This window comes from Mobula hypostoma, chromosome 28 (genome assembly GCF_963921235.1).
Source record: "Mobula hypostoma chromosome 28, sMobHyp1.1, whole genome shotgun sequence".
Classification (NCBI taxonomy): Eukaryota; Metazoa; Chordata; class Chondrichthyes; order Myliobatiformes; family Myliobatidae; genus Mobula; species Mobula hypostoma.
In genome coordinates this window covers 32,759,829-32,782,133 of record NC_086124.1, presented here as the reverse complement: position 1 = coordinate 32,782,133, position 22,305 = coordinate 32,759,829, and the positions used below count along the sequence as shown (strand labels likewise).

Genomic DNA, 22,305 nt, shown 5'->3' with positions numbered 1-22,305 from the left:
TCCAAAATACTCTCCCACTGAGAGACCTCACACCTGACCAGGTTTATTTCCCAAGTACAAGTACAGCCTCTCCTCTTGTAGGCTTAAATGATGTCAGGAAACCTTCCTGAACATACCTAACAGACTCCACCCCATCTAAAACCCTTGTTCTAGGGAGATGCCAATCAATATTAGGAAAATTAAAATCTCCCACCATGACAACCCTATTATTATTACACCATTCCAGAATCTGTCTCCCTATCTGTTCCTCAATGTCCTTGTTACTATTGGGGGGCGGGTGGTTCATAAAAAACACCCAGTGGAATTATTGACCCCTTCCTTTCTCTAACTTCCACCCACAGAGACTCAGTAGACAATCCCTCCAAGACTTCTTCCTTTCCTGCCGCCGTGACACTATCTCTGATCAGCAATGCCAAGCCCCCACCTCTTTTGCCTCCCTGTCCTTTCTGAAATATCTAAAGCCTGGCACTCTAAGTAGCCATTCCTGCCCCTGAGCCATCCAAGTCTCTGTAATGGACACAGCATCATAGCTCTACGTACAGACCCACGCTCTAAGCTCATCCACTTTGTTCACGATACTCCTTGTATCAAAAATACACACATCTCAAACTATCAGTCTGAATGCATCCCTTCTCTATCACCTGCCTATCCTCCCTCTCATACTGCCTACAAACTTACTCTATTTGTGGGCCCAGCTGCCCTTTCCTCCCCAAACTCTCCCCAACAGCCTTAGCAAACCTCCCTGCCAGGATATTGGTCCTCCTCAGGTTCAAGTGCAACCTATCCTTATTGTACAGGTCACACATGCCCCAAAAGAGGTCCCAATGATCCAGAAATCTGAATTCCTGCCCTCTGCTCCAATCTCTCAGCCACACATTTAACCTCCACCTCACTCTATTCCTATACTCACTGCTGCGTGTCACAAGCAGTAATCCCGAGATTCCTGAAAGATCATGACCGATGCATCCATTATCTCTTCAGCAAACTCTCAGGACTTTGGGATGTAGTCCATCAGGTCCAGGTGACCTATCCACTTCAGACCTTTCAGTTTGCCTAGCACATTTTCTTTTGTAATAGAAATGGCACCCACTCCTGCTCCCTGACACTCACGGACCTTTGGCACACTGCTATTGCCTTTCACAGTGAAGAATGATGAAACGTACTTGTTAAGTTCATTGGCCATTTCTTTGTCCCTCATTATTCCTTACCATCATAATTTTCCAGTGGTCCAATATCAACTCTCCCCCATTACAATTATGTCATTATCTTTATTACATGTATTTTCCAGCTCCCTTTGCAATCTCAACCCTACACCTTGCTACTATTTAATGGCCTATATATCCTTTGATATTAAGCTCCCAACTATGACCTTCTTTCAGCCACAACTCAGTGATGTCCACAACGTTATACCAACCAATCTGTAGTTGTGCCACGAGTTCGTCCATCTTATTCCAAATGCTACGTGCATTTAAATACAGCACCTTCAGTCCTGCATTCTTCGCCCTTTTGAATTTTGTGGTACAACTTAACTCTTTGCTCTGTCTGTATTTGTACCCAATCATTGGCTTGTCCATCCTTACATTCATGTTATATCCATCATCTACATGTAAACCTGCTGGCTCATCCTCAGCTCTATCTTACTCATCCACCTACCATATTAGTTTAAACCACTCCAAACAGCTCCAGTATACCTGCCTGCAAGAATTTTGGTCCCACTCGGATTGAAGTGCAACCTGTCCCTTTTGTACAGGTCCCACTTATCCAACAATCTGAATCCCTGCCCCTTGCTCCAACTCTTCAGCCACACACTTAACTGCCATGTCATTCTATTGCTATCCTCACTGTCGCGCGGCACAGGCCATAATCCTGAGATTACTAACCTTGAGGTCCTGCTTCTCAGCTTCCTTCCTAACTCCCTGTATCCTTTCTTCAGGACCTCCTCCCTTTTTCTGTCTGTGCTGTTGGTACCAATATGAACAAAGGCTTTTGGTTGCTCCGCCTCCCTTTTTAGGATATTGTGGATACATTCAAAAATATCATGGACCCTGGAACTTGGGAAGCAAACTACCATCTGTGTTTCCTTTTCGTGTCCACAGAATCGCCTATCTGTCCCCCTGACTATAGAGTCCCGTAATACTGCTGCCATAGTCTTCAGTTCCCTACCCTTCTGAGCCACAGGGTCAGACTCATTACCAGAGGCACAGCCATTGTTGCTTCCCCCAGGTAGGTCCTTCTACCAGAGTGCATGACCATACACTTCCCTACATTGTATTCCATCTGCCGCTCCTCAGCTTATTCTCCTAATCTTCCAAGATCTTCTGCAGACTCCTTACTTCCTCAACATTACTTGCCCCTCTACCTATTGATCTTGTGGAGAGCCAGAGGCTATTCCCCAGGGCTGAAATGGCTGACACGAGGGGGCATAGTTTTAAGATGCTTGGAAGTAGGTACAGAGGAGATGTCAGGGGTAAGTTTTCGCACACAGAGTGGTGGGTGCATGAAATGCATTGCCAGTGAAGGTGGTAGAGACGAATACAATAGAGTCTTTTAAGAGACTCCTAGATAGGTACATGGAGCTTAGACAAATAGAGGGCTGTGAGGTTGGGAAATTCTAGGCGGTTTCTAGAGTAGGCTACATGGTCAGCACAACACTGTGAGCTGAAGGGCCTGTAATGTGCTGTAGGCTTCTATGTTCTACGCTCTATCTTTGTATCACCTGCAGACAGCCATAAGCTATCAATTCTGTCATCCAAATGATTGACTTACAATGTGAAAAAGGCAGTCCCAACATTGACACCGGAAATCACTGGCAACCAATGAGAAAAGGCCTGAGTTATTCCCGTTCTTTGCTTCTTGCAAGTCAGCCAAGCTTCTGTCCATGCTCGTATTTTTCCTATAATACCATGAATTCTTATCTTGCTAAGCAGCCTCATGTGTGACACCTTGACAAAGGCCTGAAATCTCAAATAAAGAACATCACTGGCTCTCTTATCTCTCCTGCTTGTTATTTCCTCAAAGAGTTCCAATGGATTTGTCAAGCAAGATTTCCCCTTAAGGAAACCTTGCTGTCTTTGGCTTATTTTATCAGGTGCCTCTAAGTACCCTGAAACCTCATCCTTAGTAATGGACTCCAATATCTCCCCAACCAGGTCGGGGTGGAGGTGGTCTAATATTGGAAGCTCTCCTATCAAATATGGAGGTGAGGAGGAACGTTTTCTCCTGTACCTTGGAATTCCCCAGTTGTGTGGGTAAAGGCCAGGATGAATGGTCTGTGGAGGGGAATTCAGGATGCACAGTACAGGCAAGCAAGTGGTGCCAAGACAAGGATTGGTCAAGTTGTGACCTCGTGGAGCAGACCAACATCAGTTCCCACCTCCCCGGGATTCTGTTACTGGATCAGTATTGTGGAGAATGGTGGTATCTATTAAGCTAAGGTGGTTGGTGCAGGTGGCCAGCTCATCTATCTACTGGTGAGTAGACGAGGGTTGCAAAGGGACACTGTAGGTGGGATTGAATCAACAACTGCTCTGGGATTTTGGGCTCTGTATCTGAGGAAGTGTTGGCGCGTGGCCAAGTGGTTAAGGCGTTCATCTAGTGATCTGAAGGTGAACAAGGCACTTAACCACACAGTGCTTTGCGACGACACCGGTGCCAAGCTGTATGGGTCCTAATGCCCTTCCCCTGGACAACATTGGTGGCATGGAAGAGGGGAGACTTGCAGCATGGGCAACTGCTGGTCTTCCATACAACCTTGCCCTGGAAACCTTCCAAAATCCATGGTCTCATGAGACTAATGGATGCATATATATATCTGAGGAAGGATGTACTGGCCCTGGAGAGGGTCCACAGGAAGTTTACGAAAACAGTCTTGGAGGTTGGAAGACTTAACCTCTGAGGAATATTTGATGTCTCTGGGATTTCACTTGGAACTGAGAAGTATGTGGGGGGAGGGGGGTTGGAATCTCTCTAAAATTTCCCGGATGCTGAAAGGCCTGGATAAAGTGGACGGTGAGAAACCAAGATCCAAGGGCACAGCCTCAAAACAGAGGGACGCCCCTTTAGAACAGAGATGAGGAGCAGTTTCTTTAACCAGAAGGCGGTGAATCTGTGGAACCGGTTGCCATTGATGGGTGCGGAGGCTAAGTCACTGGGTGTACTTAAGGCAGAGGATGATGGGCTCTTGATTCGTAAGGGGGTCGGGGGGTAATGAGTTGAGTAAGGGGTTAGGGCAGGTGAATGGGTAGCCAACATTGAGCGATGGAGCATACTTAGTGGGCTCAATGGCCAGTAAGAGCCCTGCGAGCCCAGAGTTGGGCAGAAGGGTTGTTTTCATGCTGTGACCCTGAAGTACCAAGGAGGACTGCAGAGCACAGGAACAAATGATCTGGGGAGCTGTGCAGCTAGAGGCGCCCGTGGTCTTACCTGTAGGGCAGTGTTCCCGGGAGGAGTGGGGTTGGCCGTCTCAGAGTCATTGGTCCAGTCTGTGGGAACAGGAGAGGGTGGTGAGTGAGAGCCTAGCTGGTGCACAATCTCACTGCCCCGACCATCCCACATGAAGCAGTGCCCACCCTGTCCCCCTCCCCCCAGCTCCCGTCCCATTCCTTGCCTCCCCAGCACCCCTCCCTTCCCAACACTGCCCACCCCTCAGCACTGACCTTACCCACCCGTGTTGGCGGAGTTATGCCACCACGTGTTGCAGGCAGTAAGATGTAAGAGGGGGTCTGGCCCACCTCTTCCCACAGTGCAGCGTTGCCATAGCACAGCTTAACTGTGAGCCACCTGTCTGGAGCTGATCTCCTGCTGGTGTTGTGATGTCACCACGTGGTAACATCACAGCATGCCCTCCACCATAGTGTGGAGAGGCACTACTATGAGGTCAACATCTAGCCTGGTGTCACTGGGTGAGGTCAGTGTCGAGATCACTGGATGAGGATGTACGCCCGCCCACCATCCCCGGAACTAGCAGCAACCACGGGAAGGAGAAACGTACCATGATTCCCTGCGTTCAGCTCCTCTGGGTCCTCATCCCGCTCTCTGTACCTGCAACATACCACAGGCACATAGTCAACACAGTGTAGGCTGCTCAGGTGGGCATGGGAGGTCCCAGAACATGGCGACAGGGCCACCATAGGCCAGCTACCTCCAGCTCCTTCATCAGTAACTGTCTGTCCATCTCGGGTCCAGGGTGGGGATAGTCACCGACTGCGGCACAGTACTCAATCCCATTCACACTCCAGGTGAAGCAGCTCATGCCTGTGTGCACTGAACTCTGGATAATATTCACACAGGGGCTCGGCCCTACTAAACTACCAGGCAATCAAATGAACTACCCTTCACTTCGGAATGTTGTGTGAAGTTTTGATCACCCTGCTGCAGAAAAGAGTGCAGGAGATTTACAAGGAAGTTGGTAAGACTTGAGGGACTGAGTTATGGAGGGAGGTTGAACAGTTAGGATTTTGGTAGTGTGACGGTTAGAATTATGCTATCACATTGCCAGTGAACAGGGCTTCAACTCCTGCTGCTGTCTATAAGGAATTTGTATGTTCTCCCCATGCATTTCCTGGGTACTCCAGTCCCCCCCTCCCCGACCCTACATTCCAAAGACGTATGGATGAGCATCAGTAAATTGTGATTGTTGATGTAAATGACACACTTTGATGTACATGCGACAAATAAAGCCAATTTTGAATCTTTAACTTTATTCATGCAGCGTAGAAGAGTGAGGGATGGTCTTGTAGAAGTGTATAAAATCATGAGAGAGAGTATGTATATATACACACAGTGAATGCGCACAACAAGGGTTTGGCAATCGAGAACTAAAGGGCGCAAGTTTAAAGTGAGAGTAGTCCGTATTAGAAACAAATTGCAGAGCAAGTGGTTGAGGAGGCTACTGTACATTAGTAACATTTACAGATACTTGGGCAGCTACATGGGTAGGAAAGATTAAAGATTGGCTTGATTAGTCAGCATACATGCCCACAATTCACTGGGCACCATGCTAGCATAGCAGTAAGTGCAACACTATTACAGCTCAGAGTTCAGAGTTCAATTCCAACATCATCTGTAAGGAGTCTGTGGAATATGTGGGTTTTCCCCTAGCACTCCAGTTTCCTCCCACAGTCCACGGAAATACTGGTTAGTAGGTTAATTGGTCATTGTAAATTGTTCCACGGTCAGGTTATGGTTAAATTGGGATTGCTGGGACAGCACGTCTCGAAGGGCCCGAAGCTCCTATTCTGTGCTGTATTGCACAATTAAACCTGATCCGTACGCCTTTGAAATGTGGGAGGAAACCGGAGCACATGGAGGAAATCTACATAGTCATTGGGAGAGCATACAAACTTCTCAGAGACAACAGTGGGAATTGAACAGTCACCGGTGCTGTAAAGTGTTACACTGACCGCTGTGGGCCAATGGGACTAGTTTAGAATTTAATCTTGGTGAGCATGAAGGAGATGGGCTGAAGAACCTGTTTCTGTGCTACGAGTCTTTGGCACTCAATGGTAATCCCATTACAACTCTCATTGCTAAGGTGCCCCTAATACCTCATCCAATTACACTGGACAACAATTTTTTTCAGAAGTTTTGTTTCCTCAATTTTTTTTGGTTTATGAAAGAACCCTTGAAGCTGAGCACAAATGTTATTTTATTTATTTAGATAGAGATTGGAATAGGCCCTTCTGGCCCTTCAAGCCGCTCTGCCCAGCAGTCCCCCAATTTAACCCTAGCCTAATCACGGGACAATTTACAATGACCAATTAACCTCTCAACTGGTACATCTTTGAACTGCGGAAGGAAACCAGAGCACCAGAGAGAAACCCATGTGGTCACCGGGAGAACATACAAACTCCTTAAAGGCAGCAATTGAACCCAGGTCACTGGTACTGTAGAGTGTTGTGCTAACCACTTCACCTCCATACTGTCATACAATTTCAGACTACTTGCATCACGTAGGAATTAGGAGAAACAAGAAATAAACTTTTATTGCATTTAATTGTATAAACAACGCTGATGCTTTGCAATAGTTCAACTAAGCTATAAATGTTTTGTTGATGATTTTCATTTATACTCAGTGTCTGAGGCGTCTCGCATAAGTGTCCAACAATAATCAGGCAGCATTGATGGATTCCAGTTGCCCTGATACCGTTTCTCCATGACCGCAATGTCCTGGTGAAACCTTTCACCATGCTCATCACTGATAGCGCCAAGATTTTCAGGGAAGAAGTCTAAATGGGAACGCAGAAAATGAATCTTTAGTGACAAGTCATGGTTTTGTACAATATGTTTGAAGCATGTTGTCAACCAGCTGTGTGTAGTTTGGTGCTCTGTGCCAAGAAAATTTTCAGCAACATCCTTGAATGCCTACCATGTAACTTTCTCTAGCCCCACTAGAAGTCCTTCGAATTGCCTGTCATCGATGACCTGTTTGATTTGTAAACCAACAAAAATGCTTTTCTTAATCTTGGTATAGAATCAGATAATCTGACTTGAATTATAAATTGAAATAACAAATATAGGCGATTTTTAAAAAAATCTAGTGTGTGATTGGAAAATTTCATGGTGATTTTCATGATCAGCAAACCAAAATCTATAAAATCCACCACTAGTCACTGGCAGTCAACCAGAAAAGGCTCCCTTTATTCCCACTCTTTGCCTCCTGCCAATCAGCCATTGCTTTATCCATGCTAGAATCTTTCCTGTAATACAATGGGCTCATAGCTTGTTAAGCAGCCTCATGTGTGATACCTCGTTAAAGGCTTTCTGAAAACTCAAGTGCACAACATCAATAGATCTTTGTCTATCCTTCTTGTATTTTTTTCAAATAATTCCAACAGATTTGTCAGGCAAGATTTTCCCTTGAAGAAACCATGCTGACTATGGCCTATTTTATCATGTGCCTTCAAGTACCAAGACCTCATCCTTCATAATTGACTTGAACAACTTCTCAACTACTGAGGTCAAACTAACTGGCCTATAGTTTCCTTTCTTCTGCTTCTTTCCCTTCTCAAAGAGTGGAGTGACATTTGCAATTTTCCAGTCTTCCAGAATCATTCCAGAACCTAATGATTCTTTAAAGACCCACAATCTCTTCAGCCACCTCTTTCAGAACACTGAAGTGTGCACCATCTGGTCCAGGTGACTTATCTATCTTCAGACCTTTCAGTTTCCCAAGCACATTCTGTCTAGTAATGGTGACTTCACATACTTCATGACCCGACACCTGGAACTTCCACCATACTGCTAGTGTCTTCTACAGTGAAGACTGATGCAAAATACTTATTCAGTTTGTCTGCCTTTTCCTGGTCCCCCATTGCTACCTCTCCAGCATATTTCCAGCAGTCCACTTCCAATCTCACCTCTTTCTTATACTTTTTGTATCTGAAGAAACATTTGGTATCCTCTTTAACATTATTGGCTAACTTACTTTGAATTCCATCTTTACCTTTTTAATTACTTTTTTTTTAGCTCTGTTGTTATATAAAACCTTCTCAATCCTCCAAATTCACACTAATTTTTCCTCCATCACATGCCCGTTCTTCGGCTTCTATGCTGACTTTGACTTCTCTTGTTAGCCATGGTTGTGTCATCTTACCTTTAGAATACTTCTTCCTCTTTTGGATGTAAATATCCCGTGCCTTCCGAATCGCTTCCAGAAATTTCATCCACGGCTGTTCTGCCTTCATCCTTACCAGTGTTCTTTTCCAATCAATTCTGGCCAACTCCTCTCTCATGCCTCTGTGATTTCCTTTACTCCACTGTAATACTGATATGTCTGACTTTAGCTTCTCCTTCTCAAATTTCAGAGTGAATTTGATCATATTACGATCATTTTCTTTTACCTTAAGCTCTCCAATCAATTCCGGTTTATTGCACAACACCCCTAGTGGGGTCAACCACCAGCTGCTCTAAAAAGCCATCTCATGGGCATTCTGAAAATACCCCCTCTTGGAATCCCATACTGACTTGATTTTCCCAATGTACCTGCATATTGAAATCCTCCATGACTATTGTAATATTGCCCTTTTGGCATACATTTTCCACCTCCCATTGTTAACTTGTGGACCACATCCTTACTACCGTTTGTGGGTCTGTATAAAACTCCCAACAGGGTCTTTTTACCCTTGCAGTTCCTTAGCTCTATCCACAATGATTCAACAAACAAGTAAGAACACAGAGAGAGTAACTTATAAAACACTACCTCACCCAAGCCAGATGGGCCAAAGCCAAAAGAATGGCACTTGAATTACTCTTAGTGACCCTTTCTAATGAATCCCTCTTGCTGATTGGTCACTCCTCAACTCAGAGAACGGCTGCAAAACTCTGACTTTAAAAACTTGTTCATTGCCCTGATTAAAAAGTAGTCAATGCACCCCTGGTATGGATTGTCCCAACTCAGAGAAAACTGACTCGAAGCTCTGCTTTTTAAATCTTGAACGCAGACCTGACTGAAAGGTAGCTCTTTCTACACACTGCTTCTTGCTGATCGGTCGCTCAACTCAGAGAAACTGCTGCGAAACTCTGCCTTTAAAAGCTTGATTGAGGGGTGAGGGGTGTATTGACCTGTAGGGCTTACAGAGGCGGTGAGTGGTGTAAGGATCAGAAAGGCTTATATAGATGGTGAGGGAAGTTGGGACCAGACAGTTTTACAGACACAGGTTGGGGTGTATAGACCAGAGAGGCTTACACAGATGGTGAAGGGTGTAGGGACCAACCAATTTCATAGAGACAGGGAAGGATGTATGGACCAAAGAAGCTTACAGAGAAAGGGTGGGCTGCATGCCCCAGAGGGGCTCATAGCAATGGGGAGGTGTGTACGGAGGGGCTGGAGGGAGTTGCAGAGTCGAGGAGTTATGCTGGAACTGGAAGGAGACATGAGCCAGGGAGGGTATACAGGCCGGTGGGGGTCACAGAGATGGGGAAGGTATACAGGCTGGGGGTCACAGAGGCAGCATGGAGTATAGGGGCCAGACAGGCTTACAGATACTGAGACAGGTGTATGGACCAGAGAGGCTTACAGAGACAGTGAGGACTGCAGCAACTAGAGAGGCTAACAGAGATGGTATGAAGTGTAGGAACGAGAGAAGCTTGGACAGTGAGGGGTGTTGGGACCAGAGAGGCTTACAGAGACTGTGTCAGCTATATGAACCAGAGAGGCTTACACAGACAGTGAGGGGTTTTTAGACAGGGTAGGGGTGAGATGAATAGACCAGAGCGCCATACAGAGAGAGGGTGGGATGTAAGAACCAGAGGCTTACAGACACAGGGTGGAATGAATGGCCCAGAGAGGCTTACTAAAATCGGTTGAGCTATATTGACCAGAAGGACTGACAGAGATGGGTTGAGGTGTATGGATCAGAGGCGGCGGGGGCGGGGGTCACAGATATGGGCAAGGGTGTAGGAGGTTGGAGGGAGTTGCAGGGATATGGAGAAGTGTAGGGTCCATAGTGGCTAACAGAGACGGGGAGGAGTGTAGAGACCATAGTGGGTTACAGAGATGGGGAGGCATGTAGGGACCGTAGTGGGTTACAGAGATGGGGAACCGTGTAGGGACCATAGTGGGTTACAGAGATGGGGAGGTGTGTAGGGACCGTAGTGGGTTACAGAGATGGGGAGGCATGTAGGGACCGTAGTGGGTTACAGAGATGGGAAGCGTGTAGGGACCATAGTGGGTTACAGAGATGGGGAGGTGTGTAGGGACCGTAGTGGGTTACAGAGATGGGGAGGCATGTAGGGACCGTAGTGGGTTACAGAGATGGGGAAGCATGTAGAGACCATAGTGGGTTACAGAGATGGGGAGGCATGTAGGGACCGTAGTGGGTTACAGAGATGGGGAGGCATGTAGGGACCGTAGTGGGTTACAGAGATGGGGAGGCATGTAGGGACCGTAGTGGATTACAGAGATGGGGAAGTGTGTAGGGACCATAGTGGGTTACAGAGATGGGGAAGTGTGTAGGGACCATAGTGGGTTACAGAGATGGGGAAGCGTGTGGGACCATAGTGGGTTACAGAGATGGGGAGGCATGTAGGGACCGTAGTGGGTTACAGAGATGGGGAGGTGTGTAGGGACCATAGTGGGTTACAGAGATGGGGAAGCGTGTGGGACCATAGTGGGTTACAGAGATGGAGAGGCATGTAGGGACCGTAGTGGGTTACAGAGATGGGGAAGTGTGTAGGGACCATAGTGGGTTACAGAGATGGGGAAGCGTGTGGGACCATAGTGGGTTACAGAGATGGGGAGGCATGTAGGGACCGTAGTGGGTTACAGAGATGGGGAGGTGTGTAGGGACCATAGTGGGTTACAGAGATGGGGAGGCATGTAGGGACCGTAGTGGGTTACAGAGATGGGGAGGTGTGTAGGGACCATAGTGGGTTACAGAGATGGGGAGGCATGTAGAACCATAGTGGGTTACAGAGATGGGGAGGCATGTAGGGACCGTAGTGGGTTACAGAGATGGGGAGGTGTGTAGGGACTGTAGTGGGTGACAGAGATGGGGAGGTGTGTAGGGACCATAGTTGGTTACAGAGACAGGGTGGCTGTATGGACAAAAGTGATCGGCAGAGATGGTTACAGAGGAGTGGAGTGTATGGATGAGAGAGGCTTACAGAAACAGTGTGATGCTCAGGAACCAGAGAGGTTTACACAGACAGTGAGGGGTGTAGGGACCAGACAGTTTCACAGAGAAGTATTGGGATGTATGGACCAAAGAACTTACCGAGACAGGATTGGATGAATGGAGCGAATAGGGTTCACAGAGGGGCTTAGGGAAGATTCAGAGATGCGGAGGGTGGGATTACAGAGATGGGTGAGGTGTAGGGAAGAATGGGATTACAGAGACGGGGAGGGGTGTAAGGGCGAGTGGGATTACAGATTGAGGAAGGGTGTAATGGCTGGAGGTGTTACTGAGATGGAGAGGGGTGTAGGGATTACAGAGACACAGAGGGGTGTAGGGGAGGGAAGGATTACGGAGACGCGGAGGGGTGTAGGGGAGAGAGGGGTTACGGAGACACGCAGGGAGGGATTATGGAGACATGGAAGGGTGTAGGGCAGGGAGGGATTACGGAGATACAGAGGGATGTAGGGGAGAGAGGGGTTACGGAGACACGCAGGGAGGGATTACGGAGACATGGAAGGGTGTAGGGCAGGGAGGGATTACGGAGATACAGAGGGATGTAGGGGAGGGAGGGATTACGGAGACGCGGAGGGGTGTAGGGGAGAGAGGGATCACAGAGACACGCAGGGATGTAGGGGAGGGAGGGATTACAGAGACATGGAAGGGTGTAGGGGAGGGAGGGATTACGGAGATGCAGAGGGATGTAGAGGCAGAAGGTATCACGGAGACACGGAGGGGTGTAGGGGAGGGAGGGATCACGAGCACACGGAGGGGTGTAGGGGAGGGAGGGATCACGAGCACACGGAGGGGTGTAGGGGAGGGAGGGATCACGAGCACACGGAGGGGTGTAGGGGAGGGAGGGATCACGAGCACACGGAGGGGTGTAGGGGAGGGAGGGATCACGAGCACACGGAGGGGTGTAGGGGAGGGAGGGATCACGAGCACACGGAGGGGTGTAGGGGAGGGAGGGATCACGAGCACACGGAGGGGTGTAGGGGAGGGAGGGATCACGAGCACACGGAGGGGTGTAGGGGAGGGAGGGATCACGAGCACACGGAGGGGTGTAGGGGAGGGAGGGATCACGAGCACACGGAGAGGTGTAGGGGAGGGAGGGATCACGAGCACACGGAGGGGTGTAGGGGAGGGAGGGATCACGAAGACGCGGAGGGGTGTAGGGGAGGGAGGGATTACGGAGACACAGAGCGATGTAGAGAAGGGAGGGATTACGGAGACACGGAGGGGTGTAGGGGAGGGAGGGATTACAGAGACACGGAGGGGTGTAGGGGAGGGAGGGATTACAGAGACGCGGAGGGATGTAGGGGAGGGAGGGATTGCGGAGACGCAGAGGGGTGTCGGGATTACAGATTGGGGAAGGATGTAGGGGCCAGAGGTGTTCCAGAGATGGGGAGTATAGTATAGGGAGGGATTACAGAGATGTGTTAAGGTGTAAGGCAGGAAGAGATTACAGAGATGGCGAGGGGTTTCAGGGTGTTGCTCAGTGATGAGCTGAGGGTTTGGTGTTGAGTAGGTCCTGAATAAGAGGCGAATGGATTGGGAATAAGAAGCAGTATTAGGACGGAAGCAGACAGGAAGGGGGAGTGTACAGAGGCAGATTACACAACATGGAGCTGTGGACACTGTTCACTCCTGGGGATATGATGAGGGGGTGGGGTGGGGGAATGAACTGGTTTTACTTGCCCTTGGGGACAGTGATTTGGAGAGGGACTGGCTAGTGAAGTAGAATACTGAGTGCCTCGGAGAGAGGACAGAGTGATTGCATCACCGAGACCTGACCCTGGCCAGCTGTCAGGACGTTGAGCAAGCGGGCAGAGATTGCAGTGTGCTGGAACAACACAGAAACAGGACCTTTGATGTAACAATTAAATTAGTAATAAATGCCTAGCTAAACTAGTCCCTTCTGCCTGAACAATGTCTCTATCCCTCCATTTCTCACACACCCATACGTCTATCACCTTCGAACCTAACTCTTATTACCAGAAATGCACGTCCTCTGGTATTAGTCATTTCAATCCTGGGAAAATAAACCAGTTATCTACTCTACCTATGGTGTAGTGGTTGGTGTAATGCTTTACAGCACCAGTGTTCAGGGTTCAATTCTCGCTGCTGACTGTAAGGAGTTTATACCTTTTCACCATGACCGTGTGGGTTTCCTCCGGGTGATACAGTTCCCTCCCACCTTCCAAAGACATAGCGGTTAGGATTAGTGAGCTGTTGGCACCGGAAGCTTGGCAACATGGCGGCCTGCTGAGCACAATCTTCAATCTGTGTTGGTTGTTGATGTAAACAATGCATTTCACTTTATGTGTCGATGTACGTGTGACGAATTTAATCTCTAATCTTTATCACAATCTTATGAACCTCCCTCAGTTCTCTCTTCAACCTTCACCACTCGAGAGAAAACAAACCAAGTTAGTCCAACCTCTCCTTGTAGCTCATACCCTCTAATTTGGGCAGCATCCTGGTAAACCTCTTCTACACCCTTCTTGTAATGGGGCGACCAGAACTGTATGCAATCCTCCAGATGCGGCACGACTAGAGTTTTATAACTTCCTGACTCTTGAACTCAGCACCTCGAGTAATTAAAGGCAAGCAAGACATACGTCTTCCTTACCACCCTATCAACCTGTGCAGTCGCTTTCAGAGAGAAAACATCATGCAGTGGAGGAACTTAAAAACAAGGTCCCTGTAAACTCAGGTGCAAAGGGGACATTGGGGCATTTGGAGTCAGGAGAATTTTTCACCAGTCCATTTCTGTTCCAGCGAGGAAGGCTCAGCGGGCTGCTAGGCAGGAAGCCAGGAAGCCAGGACTGATAGAGCCCTTATCATCAGTGATCAGAGTATCATTACTGAGAGTGGCTGTGGAACATAGAGCTCTCCTTTGGTAAAAATACTCAGCTGGAGAGGAGCCAGTGTGAATAGGATGAGAAAAGAGCTGGCAGGGGTAAACTAGGATCAATGCTCAGTAGGAAAAAGTGACGGAGGCATGGAGACCTTTAATAAACTGAAGATGAGTCAGCTGGAGTCCCACTAAACAGAAGGGAAGCTGGCAATCGAGTTCCCTGAGAATGTTCAGAAGGAGAGAGAGCTGGCTAGGGGTGGGGGGCTGGCAGACTGGCTCATGAACAGGCCAGTTCCAGGGGCAACAGGGTAGGGAGAGGGAAAAAGAGGGAGGGGTTGGTGGGGGGCGGAAAGAGTCAGAGCACGGCAGGTGGGTGGGGAGAAAACACACAACCCCAAGGATGGAGGGGGAGGGGTGAAGCAGAGAGGAAGGGATAGAGGGACTGGCCAATGACCAGAGAGGAGGCTGAAGGATGGGCTAAGGACTGTACATGTATCTTCACTGGGTAACACTGTGGATGGGTTCACGAGGAGGGATTGGACACACTGGAAGGATATTCCCCAAGGAAGTAAGGGCAAGGATTCCAGAAGTACTGCCCCATTGTGTGGCAATATCAGAAGGTCTGGGGGTAGTGTCTGGGGACCGGAGAGCATGGCAAGTATTGCACCCTTGTCCCATGGAGGCCTTCAGGGTAAATCTAGCAATCACGGAGTGCTGAGTTTACCCTCAGGCCTGGGAACAAGCAGTCACTTGGACTGGTGGGGGCTGCTTAGTGAAAAATAGTGTGGATTCTGGGTGAAGTCACAAAACAGGCCCATCTGCATAATTGATCTATACTGACCAAGCTTCCCATCTCCTGTTTGGCCCATATCCCTCTACAGCAGCCTTTCTCAACCTTTTTGCCCTGTAGTAACCCTGGAAATAATGTTCAGGTCTCAAGGAACCCCTAAATAAAAATTATTATAGCTACACTGTACACTTAGTGTGATCAACAAGTTGTAGATATAATAATCCAAAAATAATTGTCAATGCTCAAGTAGAGATCTTTCATTCTTTTTCATCAATTTTAAAATCTCATAAGGTAAACGCGATAAATTTCTCAATTCTGAGTCGAACCTGAGATAAGCACACATGGATTTCACCTTCAACTGAAAACTCTATCCTTGCTCTTGATGTTCATTAAACAAGGAAAAGCTTGTTCACATGTGTAAGAAGTTGAAAACTACAGCAAAATATTTATTGCTTTCCTTGGAATGGCAGAATACTCTTCTTTCACAGAAATCTAGAACTTGTCCAGGGGCGGGTCAGTAAATCTCATCTTGACTGCATGATCAGAGTGCAGCTCACTAAGTTCTTCCTCTCCCCTCAAAATCAAGTTCTCAGGCTGAGCAGAAGATTCAGAGAAAGGATCCCTCACCCAGACATACACTTGTGTTGAAAGAGAGGAAAATTACTGTTTAATTTTGTTCTGCAGTTCTTCCAGGTGGTTTTCAATAAGACTCGAGACTTTCTGATATCCTTCCTCACTCTCAAGCCCAAGCAGCAGTGGAAACATTTTAAGATTTCCTTTAGCAACAGGATTTTTCCAAAGATTCAGTTTCCTTTTATATCCAAGAATCTTGTCCCTTGAAGTCGAAACATTTTCTCCAGGGCCCTGCAGAGACTTATTCAAATGATGAAAAATGTCTGTTAAGTAGGGTAGTTTCTGCAGCCATTCTTCGTCTTCAAATCACTCACCAAAATCTGGCTTACTATTTTCTTGAAAATAATCCTGCAATTCAGTTTTCCGCTCAAACCCCTGTTGAGAACTCTCCCCCTGCTAAGCCACCAGTTTTCTGTATGTAGCAGGAGACTGGTATGCTCTTTTTCCAGGCTTTCACAGTGTTTTTTTAAAACATTCTCAAGTGAACTGGTCTTAAAGCTACTAAATAACTTGCTTCCTGAACCCTTTTACTGACTGTGACTTTATTTTCAAAAGCTTTAATCTGCTTGTTTTGCGATTTCAATAGTCGTTTAAAATAATCAACACTTTTATGTATCAAATGGCTGTGATTTGTAGTTAAGAGTCTTTTCAATTTTGCCAGAGCCATTGCTACATTTGTAAGTTGTTTGCCACAAACTAGGCACAAAAGAACAGGACAGCTTGGATTACCAATCCATGTAAAACCCATTGAGAAGGGCTTTCATTGTAAAGGTGGACATTTTTTTGTGTCCGTTGTTGCACTAGTGCAGTGAAATGACTCAGAATATTGTAATTCTTCATCATTAACCTTATCTGAATTGTCTGTAGGCCTAGGCCTAGAATCCTCTTCTTCCATCTCACACCTCCTCTTCAAAAAGAACCACACTGGACTGTTTTCAGAATGAAAATGTCCCTCCAATTTTCTACTACACTGGTAGTTTGTTTGCTCCCATAAGTCAGTCGGTGGCACATAAGGGGAAATTGCGGGAGGGAGAGGCTGACATCACAGCCCAAGTTGGACAAGTCCTTCAATGCTCGGAAAATGCACTTCATGCTCAAAAGCCCACTGTCCTCCCCTCTGTGCAATACAGCGCTCACCAATTATCAACGGCCTCCCCTATCTTGTGTCAAAAACTGAGAATGGACCCAACCAAATAAACACGGTCCAACTGCACACTGCCATACTGGGCTAAAATTGCTAACAGGGCTGCTTGGTCACTGCCCACCACTGTGAGCATTAGCATTGTGCGTTGCGTGAAGTTCAAAAACAATGTTTTTTTTAAAAAATCACGATCTCTCGCGTATCCCCCAGTGACCTCTAACAGACAACCAGGGTTCCGTGAAACCCCAGATGAGAAACCCTCCTCTAGAATCTTAACCTTTCCTGTCCAAGTTTGGGGGGGAGGGAATCTCATCAAAACCTACCGTTATATTGAAAGGCCTAGATAGAGTGGATATGGAGAGGATGTTTCCTATAGTGGGAGAGTCTAAGACCAGAGGGCACAGCCTCAGAATAGAGGGACATATTTTTAAAACAGAGATGAGGAGGAATTCCTTTGGCCAGAGGATGGTGAATCTATGGAATTCATTGCCACAGATAGCTGTTGAGGTCAAGTTATTGGGTATATTTAAAGTGAAGTTCGATAGGTTCTTGATTAGTCAGGGCATTAAAGGTTATAGGCAGAAGGCAGGAGAATGGGGCTTAGAAGGATAATAATCAGCCATGATGAAATGGCAGAGCAGACTCCAATGGACGAATGACCCTATATCTTTTGGTTTAATTTCCTCTGGCCACCGTCCTCTGGGTGAAAAGGTCCCTGTTAATCCTCTCCCCCATACCCTCTAATTTTTGAAGAATATGTGCATTCACCATAAGTATGCCCCTCATGATTTTATACAATTCATTCAATAAGAAAAGTCTCAACCTGCTCAATCTCTCTCCACAACTCAGCTCTCAAGTCCCGTAAATCTCCTCTACACTCTTTCGCAGGGTGACCCGAAGTGAATGTAAGAGGATTGATGAGGTGGACACAGAGCAAGTGGACCAAGCAAAACACAGGGAGTAAGCTATTCCACCATGAGCGGCTGGGAACAGGAATGAGAGATTGGAGTTAAGGGTAGCCAGTGCAGAGGGGGGGGACTAAGACAGACTTTTGATGGTAAGGTTCACGAGGCTGGAAAGGAATCTGACAGGAGAAAACTTGCAAGGCTGTGCGGAAGAGACAAGAGGCACTGGGCTGCTTTTATGTAGAGCTAGTAAAGACCTAAGAGACAGAAAGTCCTCTTTCTGAGTGCTGGCCCACCCAGGAGGAGAGAGGATGTCAGACTGGACAAGGACCAAAACAAGTACTGAATGCACTGTGGCGATGGAGGTCAGAGTGAGGGAGCGTGGCCAGGATACCTCCGGGGTGGCCAAGACTGGAGACAGCCGAAAGATGAGACAGTGTTAGCTGAGGACACTGACCTTGGAAAGGCAAGGGAGTGGTGATACAGTTCAATGTCAGGATGATGTGGCTTGCTTCTGTGCCTGCTACTCTTGGCCTCCCTAGTGGTGCAGGCCCTTCAGCCCAACTTGCCTGTTCCGACGCAGCTGTCTACCCAAGCTGATCCAACTCACCTGTATCCCACTAAACATTTCCTATCCACGGATGAGAGAGGATCTTATACAAACATAAAATGATGAAGATGATAGATAAGATAGAGGCAGGAAAATCTTTCCCGCTGGTGAGACTAGAACCACAAAAGAATAGCCTTATGTGCAATGTTTCCTCTAATTTTTTTTTAAAACAGCTGCGAAGACCAACCATTGCTCTGAGCAGGAAACTGTTTACACGGCCTGAAAACTGTGAGGCACTTTCATAAAACGTTATATAAAAGAAAAGTCCAGTGCACAGCAACAAAGGTTATGTGTGTGGGAGCATTTCAGTGAGTTAGAGGGAAGTGTTTATTTTCTTCATTGGTACAATGAAGTATATCAACAACAAACACTCTTTGAGGAAGCGCTGGGGGCAGCCCTCAAGTGTCGTCATGTTTCCTGCATCAATACAGCATGCTCAGGACTTGCTAACTCAAACAGGTACATCCTTGGAATGTGGGAGGGAACTGGTGCACTAACCCTTACGCTACCTCTAGGCGCACAGCCTCGAGATTCAGGAAGATAGGTTTCGGACAGATGAGGAGATTATTTTATGTCTTTATTGAGATACAGTGTGGGGCAGGCCCTTCCGGCCCTGTGAGCCGCACTGCCCGGCAACCCCCCCCAGTTTAACCTTAGCCTAATCGTGCGACAATTTACAATGACCGATTAACCTACAAACGGTACGTCTCTGGACTGCAGGAGGAAAGCGGAGCACCCAGAGGAAACCCACGTGCCATGGGAGAGAATGGACAAACTCCTTGCAGAGAGGTGGGTATCGAGTGCCAATCGGTGATCGCTGCCACTGTAAAGCGTTACACTGTTACACTACCTCTAGGTGCACAGCCTCAAGATTCAGGGGGATAGGTTTTAGGACAGAGATGAGGAGAAACTGCTTTTCCCAGACGCCGTGAAATATGTGGAATTCTGTGCCTAGGGAAGCAGTAGAGGCCACCTCATTCAATAGAATTAAGACAGTTCAATGGATTTTTGCTCAGCAGCGGAGTTCAAGGGTTATGAGGAAAAGGTGGGTAGGTGGAGCTGAGTCCACGGTCAGATCAGTCATGGTTTTACTGACCGGCAGAGCAGGCTCAACAAGCCATATGTCCGGCTCCTGTTTGTCTTTATGTAGAAGGTTACTGTCGAAGGCAGACATACCCAATGTTGAAATGCCATAAGCAGCACGGTGCATTACAGACATGACATTTGCTGTAACTGTGCCCGCCTCAACCCCTCCCTCTGACTTGTTACCCCCCCCACCACTCTGATCCCCTCTCACTTTAAACCTGTGCCTTCTAGACCCAGACTCCCCCTCCCCTGGGGAAGGCTGTGACCTTACCCACATCATTTGTGATATTATAAACCTCCTTAAGGTCACCCCCTCAGCCTTCCCCGCTCTAGAGAAAACAGTCCCAGCCTGTCCAGCCTTTCCAGCAGTGTAACTCGAGCCCTCGAATGAATCTTTTCCACCCCTCTCTCCGGGTCATGCGACTGGGTGGGGCGCCCGACCAGGATTTCCATCACTGTCCCACAAAGACTCCCCCCCCCACCTTTTCAAGGGGCCATTAATGGTGAGCTTTGGCAGGTACCTCCAGGCTGTGGGTAACAAGCGAGACAAATGGATGGTGGGGTGTTGGGGTGGGGGGTGAAACATGATGGGCAGGGACCCTGAGCAAACTGTTCGTTCTGACAGCTGGGGAGCAGACCAATTGGCCCATCTGCTCAGCCCATTCTCTCACCATCAGAGTTTGACGATGGTCACCATTCCAACGGGCAGGGGAGGGATAAATTTCATGGGATGGGTAGGTCCTGTCTCCTCCCTTCCCATGATAACATACGTCTGTAGGACACGTTTCTGGGCTGTGCCTCTCACTCTCTTTAGGCTGTCAGGGTGAGGAGGGCAGGGCGGTCTGGGTGGATGTGGAACCTATGCCAAACCCACTCCCACCCCAGACACCCCTTTTCCTCCTACCTGAGCGAAGCAGTCTTCAGGCAGCTGCGTAGGCCCCTGCCCTCCTGGCTGGTGGTACAAGCAGGCCCCTCATCCTCAACCCCCGTGACCTTGCACACCAATGAGTAGTTGGCACCCCCATTATTGGCCCAGTAGACATTGCCAGGGGTCTGGTAGCGCACCACGAAGTCCAGCCTGGCCTCAGGGTGGGCACAGGACCAGGGGATGGACAGGACGAAGGCGAAGAGGTCGGTGTGGCCATCTGCCGCCGTCTCCACATACTCAGCCGGGTGGTCATAGAAGGTAGCCCAGTCGTCCAGGGTGGCCCTCACCTGCACCGTCTTCTGGAAGGCCAGGTTCAGCACCCGGATCAGCCCACGCACTGACAGCGGGTCGACTAACGGCTGGATGGACTCCAACTCCACACCATACTCCTCCACCCGCTCCAGCAGTTGGCAGTGTGAGGAGGGCAGGGCGAAGTCTGGGTGGATGCTGAACCGGTGCTCCACTCCTTCCTCACCCTCTGGCCCCAGGGGCTCCAGAGGTTCGAATTGGCTATAGTACTGCAGGTGCACCAGGTCCAGCCCACAGGTGTCTGCAAAGCGGACCTTACGGCCCAGGGAGGGCTCCTCTGCCTCATCACAGCTCCTGTCTCTCCTCCTCGGAGTTGGTGAGGACCTGAGAATCAGGTGCACTTTAAATTCATCCTCTTCCTCTTCCTCTTCCCCCTCTTCGTCCTCTCCCCCTTCCTCCAGCCCTGCCCCCTCGGGCACCGGCACCCGTAGCAGCCCCGAACCACTCATTTGCCCAACCCCAGCGCCGTCTCCCCGTCCGCTCCCGGGGGTACCGGGCAAATATCACGGACGGCGCAGCGCTTTCTATCAATCACACTGTCCGGGAGCCGCCCCCTTGCTCCCTGTCAATCACAGCGCGGCTGAGCCAATGAGTGGTGGCACTGGGCGAAGTAGGCGGTTCCAGAAGGGCAACAGGCCAATAGGCTCCGAGCATTTGCAAAGCCCGGATGCGGGACCGGAGGCACCAATGAAATCCCCGCCAGCTGAGCAGCGCTGTCCAGTAGGAACGCAGTTTAGGTGCAAAATACAGGGCCAGCTGAGCAGCGTTCACCAATAGGCATTCAGCCCAGAGTCGGAACAGAACGAATAGGATCAGCGCCATCGGAGCAACACTCACTAAGTGCTGGAGGAACTCAGCAGGCCAGGCAGCGTCTATGGAAAAGACTATTGTCGGGCCGAAACCCTTCGGCAGGAGTCAGCGCCGTCTAGGCAGTTTTCATCAATAGGAAACAGACACCAATGAGATCACCGCATTCACCAGCAAGCCCTCGATCCAGAGGTTGAACACATCAATCCACTGGCATCATTTGTCTACCATAATCTACCAATAAAAGCGCAGTCTGGGTCCAGAATTAACCAATAGGATCCAACGCCTGTGACTTTTAGCCTATGGGAGCACAGTACAGTATCATCGTAGCAACAATGCCAATAATAATGACCATTCGCGGACTGCAAAATACGGGGAGCCTGTGGAAATGTGAGGTTTGGGTGTAAATGACTAATCAGAGCAGATCCAGGAACGAAATTACTGAATGTAGATACAGTACTGCACAAATTTATCTGCGGGAACACAGCCTGCAACAGTCTAACCCCAAGAGATTGTGCAGATGCTGGAAATGTTGAGCAAGACACACAAACTGCTGGAGCAAGGGTGGCCAACCTGTTACATTCCATGCGTTAAATTCTTCACGCACCAGTTCTATGTTAACAT

General features: G+C 48.4%; 1 protein-coding gene across 1 annotated transcript in view; it reads right to left on the bottom strand.

Moving 5' to 3' along the window:
- LOC134339154 (basic proline-rich protein-like) overlaps positions 1-21,440 on the bottom strand; it is a 31,494-nt gene extending 10,054 nt beyond the window's left edge. The window contains exons 1-3 of the mRNA XM_063035524.1: positions 20,542-21,440; positions 4,991-5,040; positions 4,423-4,481 (exon numbers count right to left, since the gene is read on the bottom strand). Of these exons, the coding sequence (XP_062891594.1) occupies positions 4,423-4,481; positions 4,991-5,040; positions 20,542-21,323 (891 nt within the window). The 5' untranslated portion in view covers positions 21,324-21,440. The remainder of the gene's footprint in view (positions 1-4,422; positions 4,482-4,990; positions 5,041-20,541) is intronic.
- Between the last annotated feature and the right edge of the window lie 865 nt (positions 21,441-22,305).